The sequence below is a fragment of the Zosterops lateralis genome, assembly GCF_965231275.1.
Source record: "Zosterops lateralis genome assembly, chromosome: 4".
Lineage (NCBI taxonomy): Eukaryota > Metazoa > Chordata > Aves > Passeriformes > Zosteropidae > Zosterops > Zosterops lateralis.
Genome location: NC_139765.1, coordinates 54,533,854 through 54,551,710, shown reverse-complemented (window position 1 = coordinate 54,551,710; position 17,857 = coordinate 54,533,854). Strand labels below are relative to the sequence as shown.

General features: G+C 35.5%; 1 protein-coding gene across 2 annotated transcripts; it reads right to left on the bottom strand.

Moving 5' to 3' along the window:
• Positions 1–2,780: 2,780 nt before the first annotated feature.
• On the bottom strand, positions 2,781–16,800 carry MLC1 (modulator of VRAC current 1). Of its 2 annotated transcripts, none has more exons than XM_083860673.1 (12): positions 16,683–16,800; positions 15,825–16,008; positions 13,659–13,748; positions 11,575–11,628; positions 11,346–11,447; positions 9,594–9,695; positions 8,620–8,691; positions 8,063–8,179; positions 7,288–7,344; positions 6,036–6,158; positions 4,425–4,592; positions 2,781–3,324 (listed from the first exon to the last, which is right to left on the bottom strand). In XM_083860673.1, exons 2-12 carry the CDS (start codon positions 16,002–16,004, stop codon positions 3,250–3,252), a joined length of 1,140 nt encoding a protein of 379 aa, XP_083716799.1. In that variant the 5' UTR covers positions 16,005–16,008; positions 16,683–16,800; the 3' UTR covers positions 2,781–3,249. The 2 variants fall into 2 exon arrangements, with proteins under 2 accessions (XP_083716799.1, XP_083716800.1); XM_083860674.1 differs by lacking the exon at positions 16,683–16,800 and adding an exon at positions 16,503–16,573.
• Between the last annotated feature and the right edge of the window lie 1,057 nt (positions 16,801–17,857).

Genomic DNA, 17,857 nt, shown 5'->3' with positions numbered 1-17,857 from the left:
TGAGCCTGTGCAGCCAGGGCAGGTACACAGCAGAGGAAGCAGTAGGGCACCTACACCCCAGAGAGACACAAGACAGGCTGGTGAAACAAGCTCCCCAGTGCTTCTCTATTCAACAAGTTACTGATTCACTGTCCAAAGACAACCATTACATTTCATCTGTGTGATTCAAGGGGACCGTCACTCTCCTCCCTCATCCTGTCCTTTTCCTTCAAGAATCATAAGTATTCAGCAAGACAACAAATGTCACAGTAGGCAGCACCATAGATGCATTGCTTACAACCTAGGTACAAACCCACAGACACTGAAGACTTTCTTTTCCTAAGAGTAGAATCATACAATCATTAAGTGGTTTGGGCTAATAGGGAATTTTAAAGATAATCTAGTACCAAATTAGGTTGCTGAAAGTCCCATGCATTATTAAAGAAATAAAATAAAAAAACCCTTCTTTTTAAATTATTAAAGAAAATCATTTTAGACCTCTATGAAATTGTTGCTAAAATTATTAAAGAAAACTAAAAACTTTAGTGTTTGAAAAAATCTTAGAAAAAAGTAAAATAATAATAAAAAATAAAGCATATTCACGATTCTCAAAAAATTTTGTAGACAACCTATACTTTTATGAACTTAAAGCTCAGAGAAACTGGAATGATTAGCCCATGTGGAGGGGTTGCAACTAATAGTAAATCATTCATGCATCATGTGCACACAATTTTTTTTTTTCAGGGGATGCTTCAGTCTGCTTTTTTTATTTTATCCAGGGCTATATTTTTTTCAAGCTAGGAACCCAACTCCTGGTATAAGCTAAGCAGTAGCCCATGGCATTAATTCTAGTGATAGCCAGCAAGGCAGGAAATGGCACCTTTCCAAGCAGAAACCTTTCTAACATGGTATATACACACTTACCTCACCAGGCTGACCTCAAACAGGGATATGATTTTTGTCCTTTGAACAGGCTTTCTAGCTGGGCTGTGGAAACAGATCATCTACCAGCAGACCCTAAAAGCTTCAAGCTATCAAGATTTACTGTCAAACATCAACACAAAACATCCTTCGGTAAAGAAGTGCATATGGGCAGGGGGTGTTGTTTAGACTTACAAAAACATTGACACACAGAGTGAGATTTACAGTGAAACATTCTCTGCCTGAGAAATGCTTTTCATGTCAGCAGCCAGCCCTACCTTAATTATGATTTTAAAAGCCTGGCTCTTACCTCCATGATTTTCCTTTTTGCAGGGTATGAGAAAATTCACCCTCCAGAGAGGTATCCATGGTGGGACTCATAGTTTACCAGGCATGCAGGGAGAAGTCCTGCACCTGGCAGACTGTCCAGTCTCCTCTGTGCTGAACAGAGCAGGAAGGGAGCCATGGCCAGGCAGGGAGCCCTGGGATGTTCATCTTCACTGGAAAGCAGAATCCATGGCTGGCAGCTCTATTACAGTATCTTTTTTTATCCCCATCTATTCCTTACCCTTGTTAATCTGAGATGACTAAAAAACCTCAGATACAGTCATATATTTCAACCATTACTCGGTGTCAATCCAAATTTTAACTCATTCTGTTTAGCCTATTTAGCTTTTCTCTTTTCTTTTTGATGAATGTTATTTTCTTCACTTTTTATTAAAACACTTTAATTCCCCAAGAGAAATGTAAATATCTCCTATTATATATCCTTAGTCTCTTCATAGTCACTCCTGACAGAAAAAAATCAAATCAAGAGCTGTTTAAAAGGCTTTCACTCATTAGAAGGGAGCACCTCAAAACATTTGACTGAAAAAGAAGTTAAAGTGCCTTCATCTGCTTTGTTGGTATAGGCATTTTGTGGAAAGGAAATTCCATCAGCCGTGCAACCTCCCTTAATTTATTCTCCCACCCAAATAATTTACAAAAATAATATCTACTTATATCTAACATGGATAATCAAAGCCAATCTTCACTTGGCAGAAAATATAGAGATAATCTCTTAAAGATACAGATTCACTTAAACAAAAGCAAAGTGTTTTACCACATAAAGTAAAACGAACCATTAAGGAAATGGTTAAGTTACATTCAATTCTACATATTAACATCTTTTTACTTTAAACGATTCATGAAGAATTTCCACAGTCTAAAGTTTTTTTTTCCAGTTTCATGAATGAGATTTAGAAAGATGTTTATTTTTAAGTAGAACTGTCACTATTTCTTTTCAACTTTCAAAAAAATAGTGTACCATCAAACCTTAACATTTGCTACTTGTAAAATTGGTAGGATTGTAACAGATATATAATTAATTATGTTACATTGAGAGAATGGTCACACAAGTACCACCAGTACAGGCATGAAATTTTGCAATATTTAAGAAACAGCAGCTGCAGCCTGTGGTTGTTGATGGACATTCATGGACATTCTAACAGTGTTTGAAGTCTACCGATCATGCACATAGTTCAGCTATAAGAAAAGGTAATCTGTATGGGGGATGCCCCTCATTTCAGGGCAGCTACATTTCATAGGTTTTAAAGAGAGTTGGGAAAATAAATAAATGAAAATTAATGTATCAAAAAATAAAAAAATTTAAAACCCTCTTTTAAGATCAGTAGTATCTCAGTAGTTACTTGGCCAATTGGTTATGTTTGTTGGATGTTTTTGTTTTGCTAGCAGTTTATGTGTCCCAGCACTCAGAAAAAGCCTCTTCCCCTTTTAATGTTCCAGAAATTGAAGTTTAATGGGAAAGAATATTCTGTTGTCACCTCTCAGATTAGAATGTCAATCTACATTCTCGAGTTTCCACATAATAAAGACTTTTATTTATATAAAAAGCAATATGATGCAGAACAACTTTACAACTCCTACAAAAGTGAAGTATAAGCAAAAACATCAATTGTGACTTGTACTCATAACTTTACAAAAGCATTTATCAGTCCCACTGACTGCATAACTGCAGTTATAACAATCTCTTGCAAATACATGAAGCTACTACATACTGCAATATTTTACTTTGCCATCAGCATAAATCCATGTGACTCATTACCTTTTTCTAAAGGTATCTTCTAAACACTAGACTACAGATACCAACAGAAAAGAGAGGCATGTTAAAAATATTATCAACAAACTTTAAAATTATTAGAAAGATACATCTTGTACTGTGTTATTCCATGGCTCCTACTGCTGCAACTATATTGCTGTTTAAAAATGGAAAAGTTTTTAAACCTTAATTCAAACAGTTGATTTATTTTATTGGATTGTGCTGTGTTGGCTGCATTTGTAGAATCCAAACTACTGAGCCATCTGCACCACAACTGCTTTCCAAGCTTTATCTTTGTCAAAATCCTTTAAGGTATTATTGGAAACCTAAAAGTAAACAAATTTCAGACAAATGCAAACATGAAAAAATGTATTGATTAAAAACTGAAGTTCAAGCAAATAAGTATCTGACAGAAGCCAGGAGAGTGCAAATGTGAATAGTTACAGCCAGAGCTATTAAAATATTCTATACATTTATAAATTGTATCATTTTATATATTATAGAGTTTATATTTAGGATATAAAATATAACAGTGTAAATTGTATAATACTTGAAACACTTGGGTCTAAGAAACTTAGGCCAAATTCCTATTTTAAACCTGTTACTTAAGATATGCTTTCAAGATTTTTTTCTAAACTATGAGTGAAAGCCTTCGCACCTAAACCTTTAACCCAGAATCAGCCCCCTGTGGTGCAACTGAAGCAAGATTTACCTACACACAGGCAAGCAAAGTAAGGCCTTGCCTGAGAACACAGAAGCCAAAGGGACTTACAACTTCACCTATAACATTATTCACGTTTAAATACTAAAAGGTAAGCAAAAAAAACCTGTTGCTTTTGAGGAGAAAGTGCTCCTTTTAGCATTTAACTCCTGCCTAATTTCTCAGTGACTCGCAAAGCAGGGATACTTTTGTAAATAATCCCCGGCAGTGGAAGTGCTGCTGTGCTTCATCTTTTGTACAGAACCTAAGTCTCAGGACACAGAGCCAGAAAATAAGCAACCTACATCAAATATCCTCAGCAGCCTGAGGGACATAATTCCAAAGCTTCCACTTTGCATTAACAGCTGTTTACTGACTTGACTGATTTCAGTCTGTGCTCCCAGCACTTTCTATCCAGTGCTGGACTGAATCCAGCACTCTCTTCAAGTGCAGTAAGCATGAGTTACTGTCTCAGAGTCTTTAAGGATACAGGGTCTAGCTCTGTACAGCAGAGGAAAGCCTAAGAGGTACAATTCTGTGCCCTATGTCATGCCCAGTTATCATCTAACCAGAAACTATTATCTCTTGATTACAAAATTAAGTTTCATAGGACAGCTTTTAATTGTGGTCTGAATTAAGACCACAACACACTAAAAAAAAAAAAAAAAAAAAAAGAATATTTTAAAATAGGTATTTTCAAATTTTCTAGTGGGTATAAATACAAACCTCTGTTGTTCTGTATTCCTGTTTTTTAACCTGTGATAGTGTCCATGCTGAATCTTGTAGTTTCATTTTTGTCTTGTAATTCACACACTGTATTACAGTTCCAATAGTAAGGCATGCCTGAATTAGCAGCATCAACATCAGAAGCAACAGAAGTACATCATAAGATTGCTGAAAATAGACATACATTGTTAACTACTTGAATTAAATATTTTATAATGTTTCCATCTCTATACTTTTAAGATTCCTATCTAGATTTTTAAAAACAAATTATGATTTACAGTTTATTTCAGCATGAAGTTTCAACTAAAATTTTAGTGTCTGAGTTTGCTGAAAGTAGAAGAGATCTGTAACTTTTAAGAAAATGTTAATTTGCCAAATTATATTTTCCTCTGGAAACAGAACTGAATTGAGAAAACTATCCTCTAAAATACTGTCTTACTGCTGGTTCTGACCTAAGCAATGTCAGCTATGCTTGGGCCTGGACCTGTGCCTTGCTGGCTCTGACCTTGCCCTGCTGACCTGAGTTACTGGAAGACCTTGGATCTGCCTCAGTACTGTGGACTTACCTGACAATCACTGAACCATTGATTGAACCTGGATATGGCTGGCCCTACCTTGCTTTACTACTTTTTGGGGTGCTATAGGACTGCCCTGCTTGCCAAGTTACCATTCTTTTTCTGCCTTGCTGTTACCTCTTGCTCCATGGTTCACTGCCCTGTGCAGAGCAGCCCACTCTTGCTGTAACCAGACACAAAGCAAAGAACGTAAGAAATGCTCTGCAGGGTCACAGCATGCGACTGTCACAGTCTAGACAGTGTAGTCATCAGTCTCCAAATGTGTGACAGGAGAAGCTACTGAAAGAGGCTATGTAAGTGTGGCCACTCCTGAGGTTCAACAACACTCCTCCAGGATAAAAACAGGATCCCACACTCAGAAGTTGATTTTCCAGTCCCTGAGATATCAATTTAATAAACATTTTCCCGCTTTCCTTCTAAAGTTAAAAGACTACTTAATGACTAGTGGATACCAAGAGTAACGACTCTTAATGACATTGGTCTAATGCCTCTAAGTGGTTCTCTGAACAGCATCAGGGATCAGCAAACACTTTGCCAGTAGAGCCCTAGAAAGTTCTTCAGCAATGCACAAGTAACTCTTCATACTGAAATGGTTCAAACTCCACAAACATTTTCTTCTCTGTCCCAATCCAGACTCTGAATGAATCCAGGTGTAAGCTTACAATCCCAACAATTGGTAAACATCCTAAGGGACAGAAAAATGTACTCTTCAAGGAAAACTAGAATCTTTAATTTAAATACTACAAACTGTAAAAGCTTCAAGATGTCTAGAATACTGTATATTATTTTTACTGTGTCTCTAGAATAGTCCTATCTTTTTAAAACTACAGTTCCAGGGTGCTAATAGATGTAACCTACTTTCAATTATATCACAAGTTAAACAAGAGTTTTAAAATAATTTCTATAACATTTTGTTCAATCTTTATAATGTATTACCTTTTATATATATTATAGTCTTCATATATTCCTAAGTTACTACTGTCTTGCTACCGTAACATACAGAGGTTTATTTTTTCAATTGCATAAAAACACATACTTTAACAGCAGGTGGATAACTTTTAAAGATGTCAACAACTTGCATGATACTGAAGGATAAGTATGCAGAAGCAGTGAACAACAAAGGAGAAGTAACACTACTAATGGCAATCAGGACCTCGACCTAAAAAATAAGATAAGAATAATTACTATGTTAAATAATAATCTAAAAAAATTAACTCTGGTTTGTGAGCTATGTATCTTTGAAGCAAGCATAACAGAAGTGTGTAAAAGTGTGTAGGATTATACATAAAAGACAAATACTAAGAGCCATCCACATTTCATGGAGATACAGAAGCAAGCTTTGAATAACCTAAGTTTCCTAGCCAAAATACTGTTGGCTTGTAATTCATATTTCATTCAACAGAGATGATGACAATTTTGTTTTCTTTTACAAGTGCCTTCCATATGCACATAGAGGAAGCAATACCCAATCTGGAGAGCCAGGGTAGAAGCTACCACTTATTCTTCAATTTATATGACGTAACAAGAATCAACCACAGATATTGCAGGCTTGCAACCTAAAAAAATCTTACACAAATTAATTTGAATGCCTTGAGGAAAAATTATTGCCATACTAGAGCAGCCATGCTTCATTCAAATATCACCCCTATAGGATTATATTCTGACTTCAACTGTGGTTATGCTGTGACTCACTTAAATATGGTCACATGACTATTACTTAGAACAGATATTTTAAGGAGCCTTAACTACACATCCAGGACATTGAAAGAATAAATGTACTCTACTGAATATTATTAGTTCTTGTTGCTAATCACGAAGATGAAGAATTTGTTTAAAATAGGTTCTCGATCCAGTACAGCCTGCACACCTGATTTTTTCTTTCAGAAACCACAATTGATAATGAAAGAAAAAGTGAACCTCATCTCAGGAGCCTGAGAGCAGTTCTTGGCATACCATATGAGGCATGTAATTTTTCTATAGCAGTATCTTTTCCCAAGGAACCACTACAAAAAATCCAAAAAACAAAACGGAACAAAATAAAACAAACAAAAAAACCCCCCAACCAACCAACCTCTTCAAATTCTTTTCTAGAACTGATGAAAGCCTCCAAAGGACCTACCAGAGTTCTTTTAAGGGATACCAGCTAACACTCCTGCTATATATTTCTGTCACATTTTGTAGAAGCAGGCAAAAACAAGTGAGCAAACTTGATTAGTTCCCACTATCAGGCAGACTTTCTTAGCGTTATTCCATCCTAATGACAAAATCCAAGAATTTTACACACTTACCAGACATTTACTTGGATATTCAGCAGCTACATGACTTGCAATAGCACTTGGAAAGCACTAAACAAAAGAGTGCAACAAAGTAAGTATTTATTGACTTGAGAATTACAAAAAATTACAACTGAGTTAAAGTAATTCCCACTATTCACAGCTTTCTTCTTTTGTAATTTCTGAATACTGAAAAGCTTGTTTATGAACTTTTTCCATGTCATGCAAAGGGATTTTACAGACATATATATAAACCTAAAGGTCATTGTCTTCTTTCCTAATCAGTTCCTTTGTGGCAAGCAGGGTAGCACAACATCCTTGATGAATCCAATACTCCTGGGTACAGGCTGTTAGCAGGGCTAAGGGTTACCAAGCACAGTCTCAGACTTTTAAAACAGTTAAAACTGAGAGGTTAAATAAGATCTTCTAAGGATTCGACCATGCTAAAAGTAAACTCAACATTTTCTTTTGCAGCCTGAAATATTCTAAAATCTGTGACTTTTTTGACAAAACACCTCACTTCTAATACCCTTGTTTTAACACTCATTTCCATTTTACTGAATTGAGGACTGAGAATGTTTCAGAACACTTTACTGAAGCATTGCATACCAAAACAGACCAAAAATACTACATATATTAAGTATATTGAAGTGCTAATTCATTTGCTAAGCTGCAATTCCCAAGCAGTACTAAAGCCACATAAATACTCCAATAGGAAGGAGAAAAGTGGGAAAAAATTTTGAATAAAAGCCATTGTTTTAAAAGAATAGCTTCCATTTTCACTACTTACAGCAACTAAGATCCAAAAGAACGTTACTGAGAGGTATGGGCCTGAGACTAAAACATCCATATTCAAAGCAATTATTCCACCAAATACTGATGAAATTCCAATAATCACCTCAATTACCTAAAACAAGTAAGAGCACAAAAATTATTAACAATGTATTTGAATGCAAAATTTCCTACTTGCAAATGCATTTATGCTACTAGCTAGGCATAAAGTCTATGTTTTCCATATCTAAAATACGGCAAAACACTAGCTAGCCTAAATGAAAACAAGATCAGCTTCATTATACATATTTATGCTTTTATTTATTAGCTCCCCTGAACAATAGTTAAGTTTACACCATTTATCCTTAAGTCATTAAGTAGTCTCCTCCTCATAATTAAGAGCAGTTATAATTTATCTTGCAATCTTCTAAAAGGAAATATTTTGCTATATATCTCTCATTTTTGTCTTTATTCTTTCAGTTCTTAACTACACTGATCTCTTCCTGGCTTTAAAGAACCTTAGCACTTAGAAAGACAAAGTAGTAAATTGATTCAATGAAACAATGCTTTTCTTACTGAGTATGACTTCAGAATTCGAGCAGGAAAGCTGACATTGCTCAAAACAATGGCACTGTCATATGCAGTATTCTAGAGGGGAATAAAAAAATAATTATAAAAAATACACAAGACAATGCATTTCTTTCTAATATCTTGAACAACCTGTTACAGATCCTAATGGAGGTGTGCAACATCTGGTTGGCCCAGAAGAGGTGACAGTGACACATCACAATGTTTTCCAGCATCAGACCTCATTAATTACATTAAAACCAAATTAATTAGTCCCAGATTAGCTGTTCCACAGCCACCATTCAATAATAAAATACTGTCATCTTGTTACCCTTTTTCACCTTCAAAGAATATACTGTCTTCCTGAACCTTCAGATTTTACAGATGTGGATCAGCAGGAGCCAAATTAGGACAGGGCACTATACAATTTATCAATCAGTATTTTGAATGACATAGCATGTTTGCTTCATTCTTACCTAGAAATACTGTTGCAGAAAAATTAGGGTGGGGTTTGGGAAAGCACTTGTGAATAAATAAAATTTTATCAATAGCCCTAACTCCTGAAGCCAAGATTCGTTGTCCAGATACCACCAAACTAGCATACAAGACAAATATTTTCTCTACATCAGGCTTCAAAAAGGTATTGCTTGCATACATACAAGTTACAGTACTCTAATGTTTCACACATCTAATGTTTCACAGTTTCATTCTGCAAAACAGAAATAAAACATTTGCCATGACCATTCATAAGATATTCAAAGAACTCTGTGCTGTATAATTTTCAACAGATAATTTTGCAGAGGGGTCACTGCACTTTTAAAAGATAAAAGAAGCAATAACTGTTTACTATGGTACTTTTACTTATAGTTCAAATATAGTTTTAGCATGCGGAGTTATATACTCGAGTTCCCAATAAATTGTCAGCATATGCAATACAGGAAAATGGAAGATTTTTACCATGCACAACCCTTAAGGGTACCTACTTTCCTTCTTGTACAGCAGTCTTCAGTAGACCTAGCTGAAATGATCACAGTAGTTGCCATGAAGATTTCCAGCAGTATAAGTAGAATCAAGTTGAAATTTATCTGTCAGTAAAATCCCAGACACAAATGAGTTATGTCTTCCATATTAAAAACAAAGGAAAGGGCTGAGTCTAGCATGATTAAGCAGGTTGTCTGGTTTCTGTCAGATTTAGACACATCTTCTGATTACATACTTTGTTAACTATTTTCTTGGCTCTTGACAAACTTCAAGAACATAATACTTAGAATGCCTAACCTAAGAAAGAAATATTTACTTCATTTATGGAAATATTCTGCCTGAAGATTTTATCACTGTCTTCCAGAAGATGAGCTTATGATAAGGGAGTGTTTGCTGGGTACATTTGCTCTTTGCAGGCCCTTCCATGTGAAACCAGAACACTGCAGCAATTAATGGAAGATTCTCAGGGGAAGCAGGACCACAGGCTGCAACTCCTGGGTTGCAATCCCAAATGATGCACTACCATATTCGATGCTGAATGAAAACAACAAACCAAAGAACTGCACTAAGGATTCCAGTTCTGTGCCCTGTTTAGTGCTGGTAAAGCTTTCCCAGACACTCTTCACAGGTTCATGACTCTCACAGACACTACATTGTTGTGCAAAAGCATGGATGCTGCCATTGCTCATAGTCAAGAGACAAATAAGTGAATGCAGTACTTAACATTGCTCTTTTGTTCCTTATTCTCATGAAAAGAGGTAGATACCTACACTACATGGACTGAATAATTTCTTAGAGGCGCACAAGTTAGGCAGAGTGGATCTCCCTTTCTTGTCTTCAAAAGCACCATTTTTTTTTCCATTGGCAGCCCAAGAAAACATCTGGTAGTCAGTCAGGCCACTGGGCTAAAGTAAGAAAAGTTTAGGAAGAACTGACACTATTCCAAACCTACACAATTACAGCAAACCATCACTCAACAACTTAGAACAGAATTTTATTGTTTCCTCATGTCAGACCTGCTTTATTGATGATGAAAGCTGGGTCTTTCTCTAACATATATCTTGCAGCACTTATTTTTTGAAAAAAGTAGTAAGTGGCAGATTTAGGAAGTTTTTATGGACACTGAAATTCACTTTTGCTTAGGAAATGATGATTGGAACAATGTGCTTTGCTGTACCCAACAGACTGTACAGTTGTACTAACTCCACAAACAGTGATCAATGTCACTGTGGTAAACTTCCAGAAAATGTGCTACAATGAAGATACAGGAATTGTTAGGCAAAAGAAGAGGTTTCAAATGTGTGGCCTGCAGAACAATTTAATTTAATCCAGAGTATAAATTCCCATAATTTTGACGTGCTTTGACACAGCACTAATACTGATATGAGCTGGCATGGCCACATGTCACACTTGGCAGTGCAGTGCCAAGTAGACGCACAAGTTTGAATCCAGAAGTACTGTAACTAAACTGATGGACTATCTCACTTAGTCCTAGGTACAAGAAGTAAATAACAAAAATGAAAAGGTAACAGCAAAGAAATTAGATTCTTGTTAATATTATTGCAGGTAACTAACATTGGGCAAAGAGAAAGGTAAAGTTACTGCTGTATGATCTCTCCTCACAGACCAAGCAAGAACACTGGGATATTGGCAGCAAAGTAATGACACATGATCTCCAGCCACCTAATGTCCTCCCCACCTGGTTTTTAATAAAGATAAATGCATCACAATTAGTAGTTGTTTTAGTAACTTACATTTATAGCTGATGGATTGAGGACAAGTTTGCATCCAAACCAAACTAAACACGTTGTTGTAACAGCGAATGTAGAGACAAATAGAATCTGAAAATTTGGTATCTGAAAAACAGTTTCAGAATGGGTTTCTCTCTTATTTTAAACACGAGGGAATATGAATACACATACACACATATATAGAGATAAATGAGAGAGAGAGAGAAAATTGATAATAAAAATTCATACTTACCACGTTAATTTTATTCCTTGCTATAGCAAAGCTCACAACTGCTGAAGGAATACACTGGGAAAATTAAAAGAGAAGACTAGTGGGATCTTCTGCACAATGCATTTTATATATACTTGTATAGATGTATTTTATGCGTCTGAATTCATATTTCAGTACACTTAAACAAACAGAAGATCAGAAACTCTGAAGAAAATGTGTCACTTGACTGAGCTCACTAATCGAAGTCAGTGTCTGAGGATTAAAAGAAATTTAGTTATACCTTCCATATCCCTCAATTTTTACTACCTACCCAGCATAATGTGATGAGTAAAAGAAAGAAAGTATTTTATAAGGTATTTCATGCCTTTGCTAGTTTAAATTAACTCTAGAATTAACTGAGATCCTTAAACAGGAGAAAACAGCGCTACTCCCAAACTGGGCCTGCACAATCTTTAAACAGACATCATCCTGGCTGAGTAAGCTAAAATTTGCCCAATCTCAAAACAGTCCTGAAGAACCTTGTGAAAATCTGCTGAGTCAAGATACACTTGGAGAATTGTGCCTGGGATGTTCACTCACTGGTAACTATGTTTTCATACTTGAGGGCAAGGATAAATGGTAAAGTCATGTACAAATTAAAAGTCTCACAAAGTTAATTTCTTTATCCCTCAGCTGCTCCCCACCACAAGAGACATGGCTCCATTACAGATCCAATTCTATTTTATACAAATGCCTAATAAAATTATAACAAAAAAGGTTCTTATGTTAAACAATGATTCATGCAATAAAAGCCACATTTTTAATTCTCTTCCCACACATCTGAACACTGATGGCTTAACAATGGAACCCTATAGAGAGATTAATACTGATACGTAAAATTCTTGGCAGCACTTCCTTAACACGTAAATGACCTTTACTGAACATAATTAAAACATCCTTTTATGTCCTGGACACATAGGAGTCTCTAGAACACTACAAGACTATGCTTAAGGCAACTGAATCCTACTACTAGTCCAGATGGTGAAAGTCTAGAGAGCAATTCAGCTTCAGGCTGAATGAGACGCTTGGTGGCCAGGTGGCTCCACATCTCTTTAAGCTCTTCCGACTGCACCGATGCCACCATCTGCAGTAGGAACTCTAACACCTTCTTCACCTACAGACACCAAACACACACACCTTCAAACCCAATGCAACCAGCTGCATCCAACGACCTACCAGGGCTCTGGAAATTTTTAAACATTAAGTTCAAAGAGTCAAGATCAGGGGCAGAGAAAGAGACATGTCAGTAACTAACACCAATGTTGCAGAGAATAAGGTGTCTGTGAGGATACTGACTTAAAAATCTCCTCCAACTTTAACATCTTTAGTGGAAACCCAAGTGATAACTCATTCACAGAGCAGGTCCTGGGACTTGTTTGTTTCAAGTAAAGCATTAGTCTTGGACCTAACTTAAAAACAAATATATAAGTCAAGTTGAAAAAATAACAATGATAGAACAGAATACTGCCATAAACAAAGCAAGTACATGAGACTTATCTTATGAATATCTAAAGCACAAATTAGGCATATGTAATACAGTAAACATATACAGGCACCCCTAAAAATATAGTAAAAAAAAAAATGGGCTCTGGAAAATATCAACCATCTTTAATGCACACTTTACTAGTAAAATAATAATATTCAAGAGAACTTCAGTCAGCTTCAGTACTTGGATATTATGGCAAAATAAATTGAAAAATTAATACATAGAGATACAATCTGATACAATACATTTTGATAGCATATAGCAAAAAAACTTCCCAAATACATAGCAATGAAAATTTTCTTAAAATCAAGCCCAGAAAAACTGCTCAGCACATTAATATTGCATGCCAGTGGCAGCTGATTAACAAAAATGGTAACACAAACCCAGTTGTCTTTATGACAACTGTTATTCCTTTAACCATGCAATGTAAATCCATTTAATGAACAGATAAATAGAATTAAATCTTCCAGGAAGAAAATTAGCAGTAGAAAAAGACAGAATAAAAGATATAAACCCACAAAAATTATTTACTATTGCATTTGCTGTCGAACAGCCACAGCAAATAATTAAGAATGCTTACTGAACCTGCTGCACAACGTAAATAATCCATTTCAGATGGAAAAATATTTCCCAGATATAGTGAAAATCCAGAAGTAATAAGGAGGCAAGTCTGCAAAGCAACAAATAAAATAGATTTATATGAATAAAACTGGTTTTTAAAATACAACTAGTCAGACATAAATCAGTAAACAACCCCTTTCCAATTGAGCTACTTTTAAGAATGAAGTTTTTGTGTGAATAAATTTGAAGAAAAATATCAAAATATGCTGACTTCTGAAGATGTTTTGCAATTACCAAGACCTAATAATGAACGTTCATGTTTAAATCAAGCATTTTGTCCTGACCTGGCAAATACCTCAGTTAACACTCAAAAGGTAACTGCAGTGTTTAGTGGTAAAAATGTCTCAGAAACCTCAGCTATGTCTCTACTTTGCATTCTCTGCTTCTCTCCACCAACATTCATTATGCATATGGGCAGCTGGGCAATTGCCAACTAGAACACAGCAGCAAAAATAGTATTGGGGTACATTAGTGAAGTTTCTTCCACTATATTCCTGCATCCCTCCAAATTCTCCTTCTGCTTTCATTCAGCAGCACATCCAACAATGTCTCTTCAGTTTACTTCATAACTATCATAGTTACACACTCTGCAATGAGTGATTAGGGTCTTCTACTAACATTATTTTGTTTTTCCTTGTCATTTCTCTGAGTAGCCATTTCTTTGAAAGGGCTGAGGAAGGCAAGAAACAGAATGGCTCTTGGGCATTTTTTCATGTGAGAAATTTATTTTAACTTTAACTTTAACAAGTCCTTGTCAAAAAATAACAGAAAATAAGCATAGCATATGTGCATGTATAAACAAACATGGAGAGAATTTTGGCAGGCTGGAAGAACAGTCTATGGGACCACAAGTTGAAATTGTGCTTGAAGCTCATCAAATTGTTTCTGCACAAAACCAGCCCATCAGCCACTTTTATGTCACTCTGCAACTGCCCCCTGAAGGAGACTGTTCTGTTCACTATGACTTACATTGTTTAGCATACAGACTTTCTTTTCTGGACACTGTCTTTCAGAAAGGTCAATAGAGACTAAACATTTGGGAGAAAAATCTAATTGGAATTTAACCTAAGAGTTTATTAATAAATCTGCATTTTAATTTTTTCCATGAAATTCATTCTTCTTGATAAAATGACTCCAGTAAATGATCATTAAACACTATAATCTCCAAAAATTTACAACTCAGTAAATTACAGACAGTTGTCCCTTTGGACAATTAAGTTTGAGAAAAGTTAATGCAAAGAAAGCCAGCACTTCTTATGCTCTCTTTTCATGTGACAGTACTTCTAAAAGGAAATCCAAGCCTTGCAGTTTGTCAGAAAGGAAAAAATGCTCAGCTGTTTCCACAAAAATAAGGCAATACTTTTATTCACTGTGCAAAAGTAAGCAATTACCATATTAACAGTGAGACAATTTTAGTTCTTAATAAAAATTACGCTTCAAAACACATGAGCTGACAGAAAAAGAAAACATCAAATTCTAATTGCTATAATGAAGTTTAATTAACTTGGCTCAGAACATGGAGAAGCATATGATGTACATGATGAGTATCCTGCTATTCTAGCAGTGACACAAAAATTCAAATCACTGTGTTGTTCATGTAAGAAACACAAGTACACGCCTCACTACATAATGATTATACCAAATAATTATGTTGCTACTGAACTTTGATAGATGAATGTGGCAATCAAGTCCCCAATATATTTTTAATGCCAAAATGCTATCATGGCAGCCACACTACATTTAATAGCGAGAAATAATTTTAAAAGAATGCATATGGTCTGCCTGCTTTATATATTCTACCAAAAGGCACTGCATATACATACACATAGGCTGATATTTACCACTACTTTACCACACATATTCTCTGCTTATATGTTTAATATCAATGATAAAAATAAGCCTTCATATACTATCTCTGATTAGTAAAATATAGTCAAAGAATATCAGCAGTCAAGGAATTGCTACATTTGAAATTTGCTAAATCTATTTCTATTTTTACAAAGATTTCTTTTCAATACTATCAGTGATGAAATTCTTAGTCTTCAAATGATGTCAAAAAGAACAGATTGCTGAGCACTAAGGCCTCACCTGTATTTTTTAATTTGCTATCATTTAAAGTACTTACTCCCATCAGCAAAGAAAATATCCATGTTTTGTAACTAAAGCAAGGATGCAGCCTCTTTGACAGCTGAAGGTCACTGGATTTGATATCTGGTATATAATTTCCATTCTCTTGTTTTCCCCGCTCCAAAGTTGGCATCCTGTCATAGCTAAATTCTTCTCTGTAACCTTCTTCCCTGGTCATAACACTTCACAAAGGCAATTAAATAACAATAATGCAAATTACAAAGAAAGAAAAAATATATCATTTAGATCCTTCACATATTCAGATCAGTGCTCAACTAGTTTTTTTGTGTATTCAAGACAAAATAAATAAAAGCAATATTTAGCTACTGGATGTATTTATATTTCAAAATATGTAATCTTCCTAACAACTTACTTGCACACCTTAACTAAATTACATCCTACAGCCACAGTTCCTAATAATACAGTATAAGTACCAACAAACTGAAAGTTTGTCTATCTATGATACCTGGGTAAAATTTTATTTCAAGATCTAAGAACCAGTTTTAGAGGTGTCTAGTTAGTGCACACCTCTAAAAAAGCTTTTTTCTTTTTCAACTCTAGGACAGGAAAGATAATCAAACAGGTTTCAATATAAATTCCATTTGATTTCAACACTTTTTATCAGCTATCTAAAATGACAGACTTCCCTATGAGTCCCATGAACAAACATACTCACAATAACTCAGCTACAGCAAACTGTTTCTAAGTTTACCCAGTATCAATCATTTCTCTTGTTCACTTCATCCCTTTTTGTTCACCTCACGGCTTGCCAATCTGTTAAAATACCATGAGGAGTATCTTATATCAGAATTAAGTTACTGCAGATTTTTCAACAGTTAAAAACCTTGGTGCTTACCTTCCACTGAAAAGTTAACTGTCAGTTTAAAACAGCCCTGTGAACACAGCTGCCTGTACACTTTGTGATATTCTCACCGTTCAGTGAGTCATGCTGGCTTTGAAAAGTTCTCCCTTACACTTTGGCTTTCAACAACATCTATTCAGATATGGAACAAAAGCACAGCAAGAACTTCAGTTAAGCCAGGGAACAGGAAAATGCCTCCTGAATTTTAATTAACAGAACACACTAGAAAATGACTGTACTACATCTCATAGGGCTGCTCCCAAATCAGACCAACAAATTAAAAGTTTCATGTCTCTTTTTTATTTGAGTACTACCCCTTACTTAGCATCTTAAATAAAAGCTTCCTCGCAGTTTACTACTTTTAGCTATAATAGCCAGTGATCGCATATCCAACAAACGAGTTCTTTCCAAAAGAGCAAAATGTACTTTCTCCTAGAAAAAAAAATTTCAGATAAAAGCTCAAGTATTACAGTATTTAAACAAGATGGGAAGCTCAAAAGTTAGAGGTTAGAAATCTGTCAAGATAATTGTTGCCACTGTAGAACACTTCTTCGTCTTTTCCCACTAACCCCAGTCTTCTGGAGTGTCCAGATAACCCTGCACATTTCCATCATGCCGTCATTTGTACTTACAGAACACCCAGATGACTAAACAACATATTTTAAATCAAGCAGGCAGCAGTGACATGCAATGGCCAGCGTGCATTGGATCCAGTCCTCCTGCTTATTAAGCAATGAAAAGGGAGAAAAAAAGGACGTTTTTATCTTGAAGATGTTGGCACCTTGACAGCTACAGCAATGACAGGGTCTTTTGTCTCAACTTTAAACACTCTTGTAACCAAGACACAATTAAATCTTCAGTATTCTGAAGGGCATCACCTTCAAAGTATGCTAGAAAAACTTTTGAACAGCACAACTTTTCAGTTTGTACAGACTGTAGATTTTCCTTTTTTCATAATATCAGCCAATACTGAAAGAATATTAAAATATTACTGTTGTTTTAATAGATTTAAACAGGGGAATTAATACACCATACACAGCAAGACACATCTGTAAACTGTGCTAGAAAAGAGGGAAAAAAAGGATTGCACAGTCAAGCAGAACTGTCTGAAGTAATTAAGCCTTACTGTTCCTCTGCTCAAAGAAGAAACACTGCACAACTATTTCCAT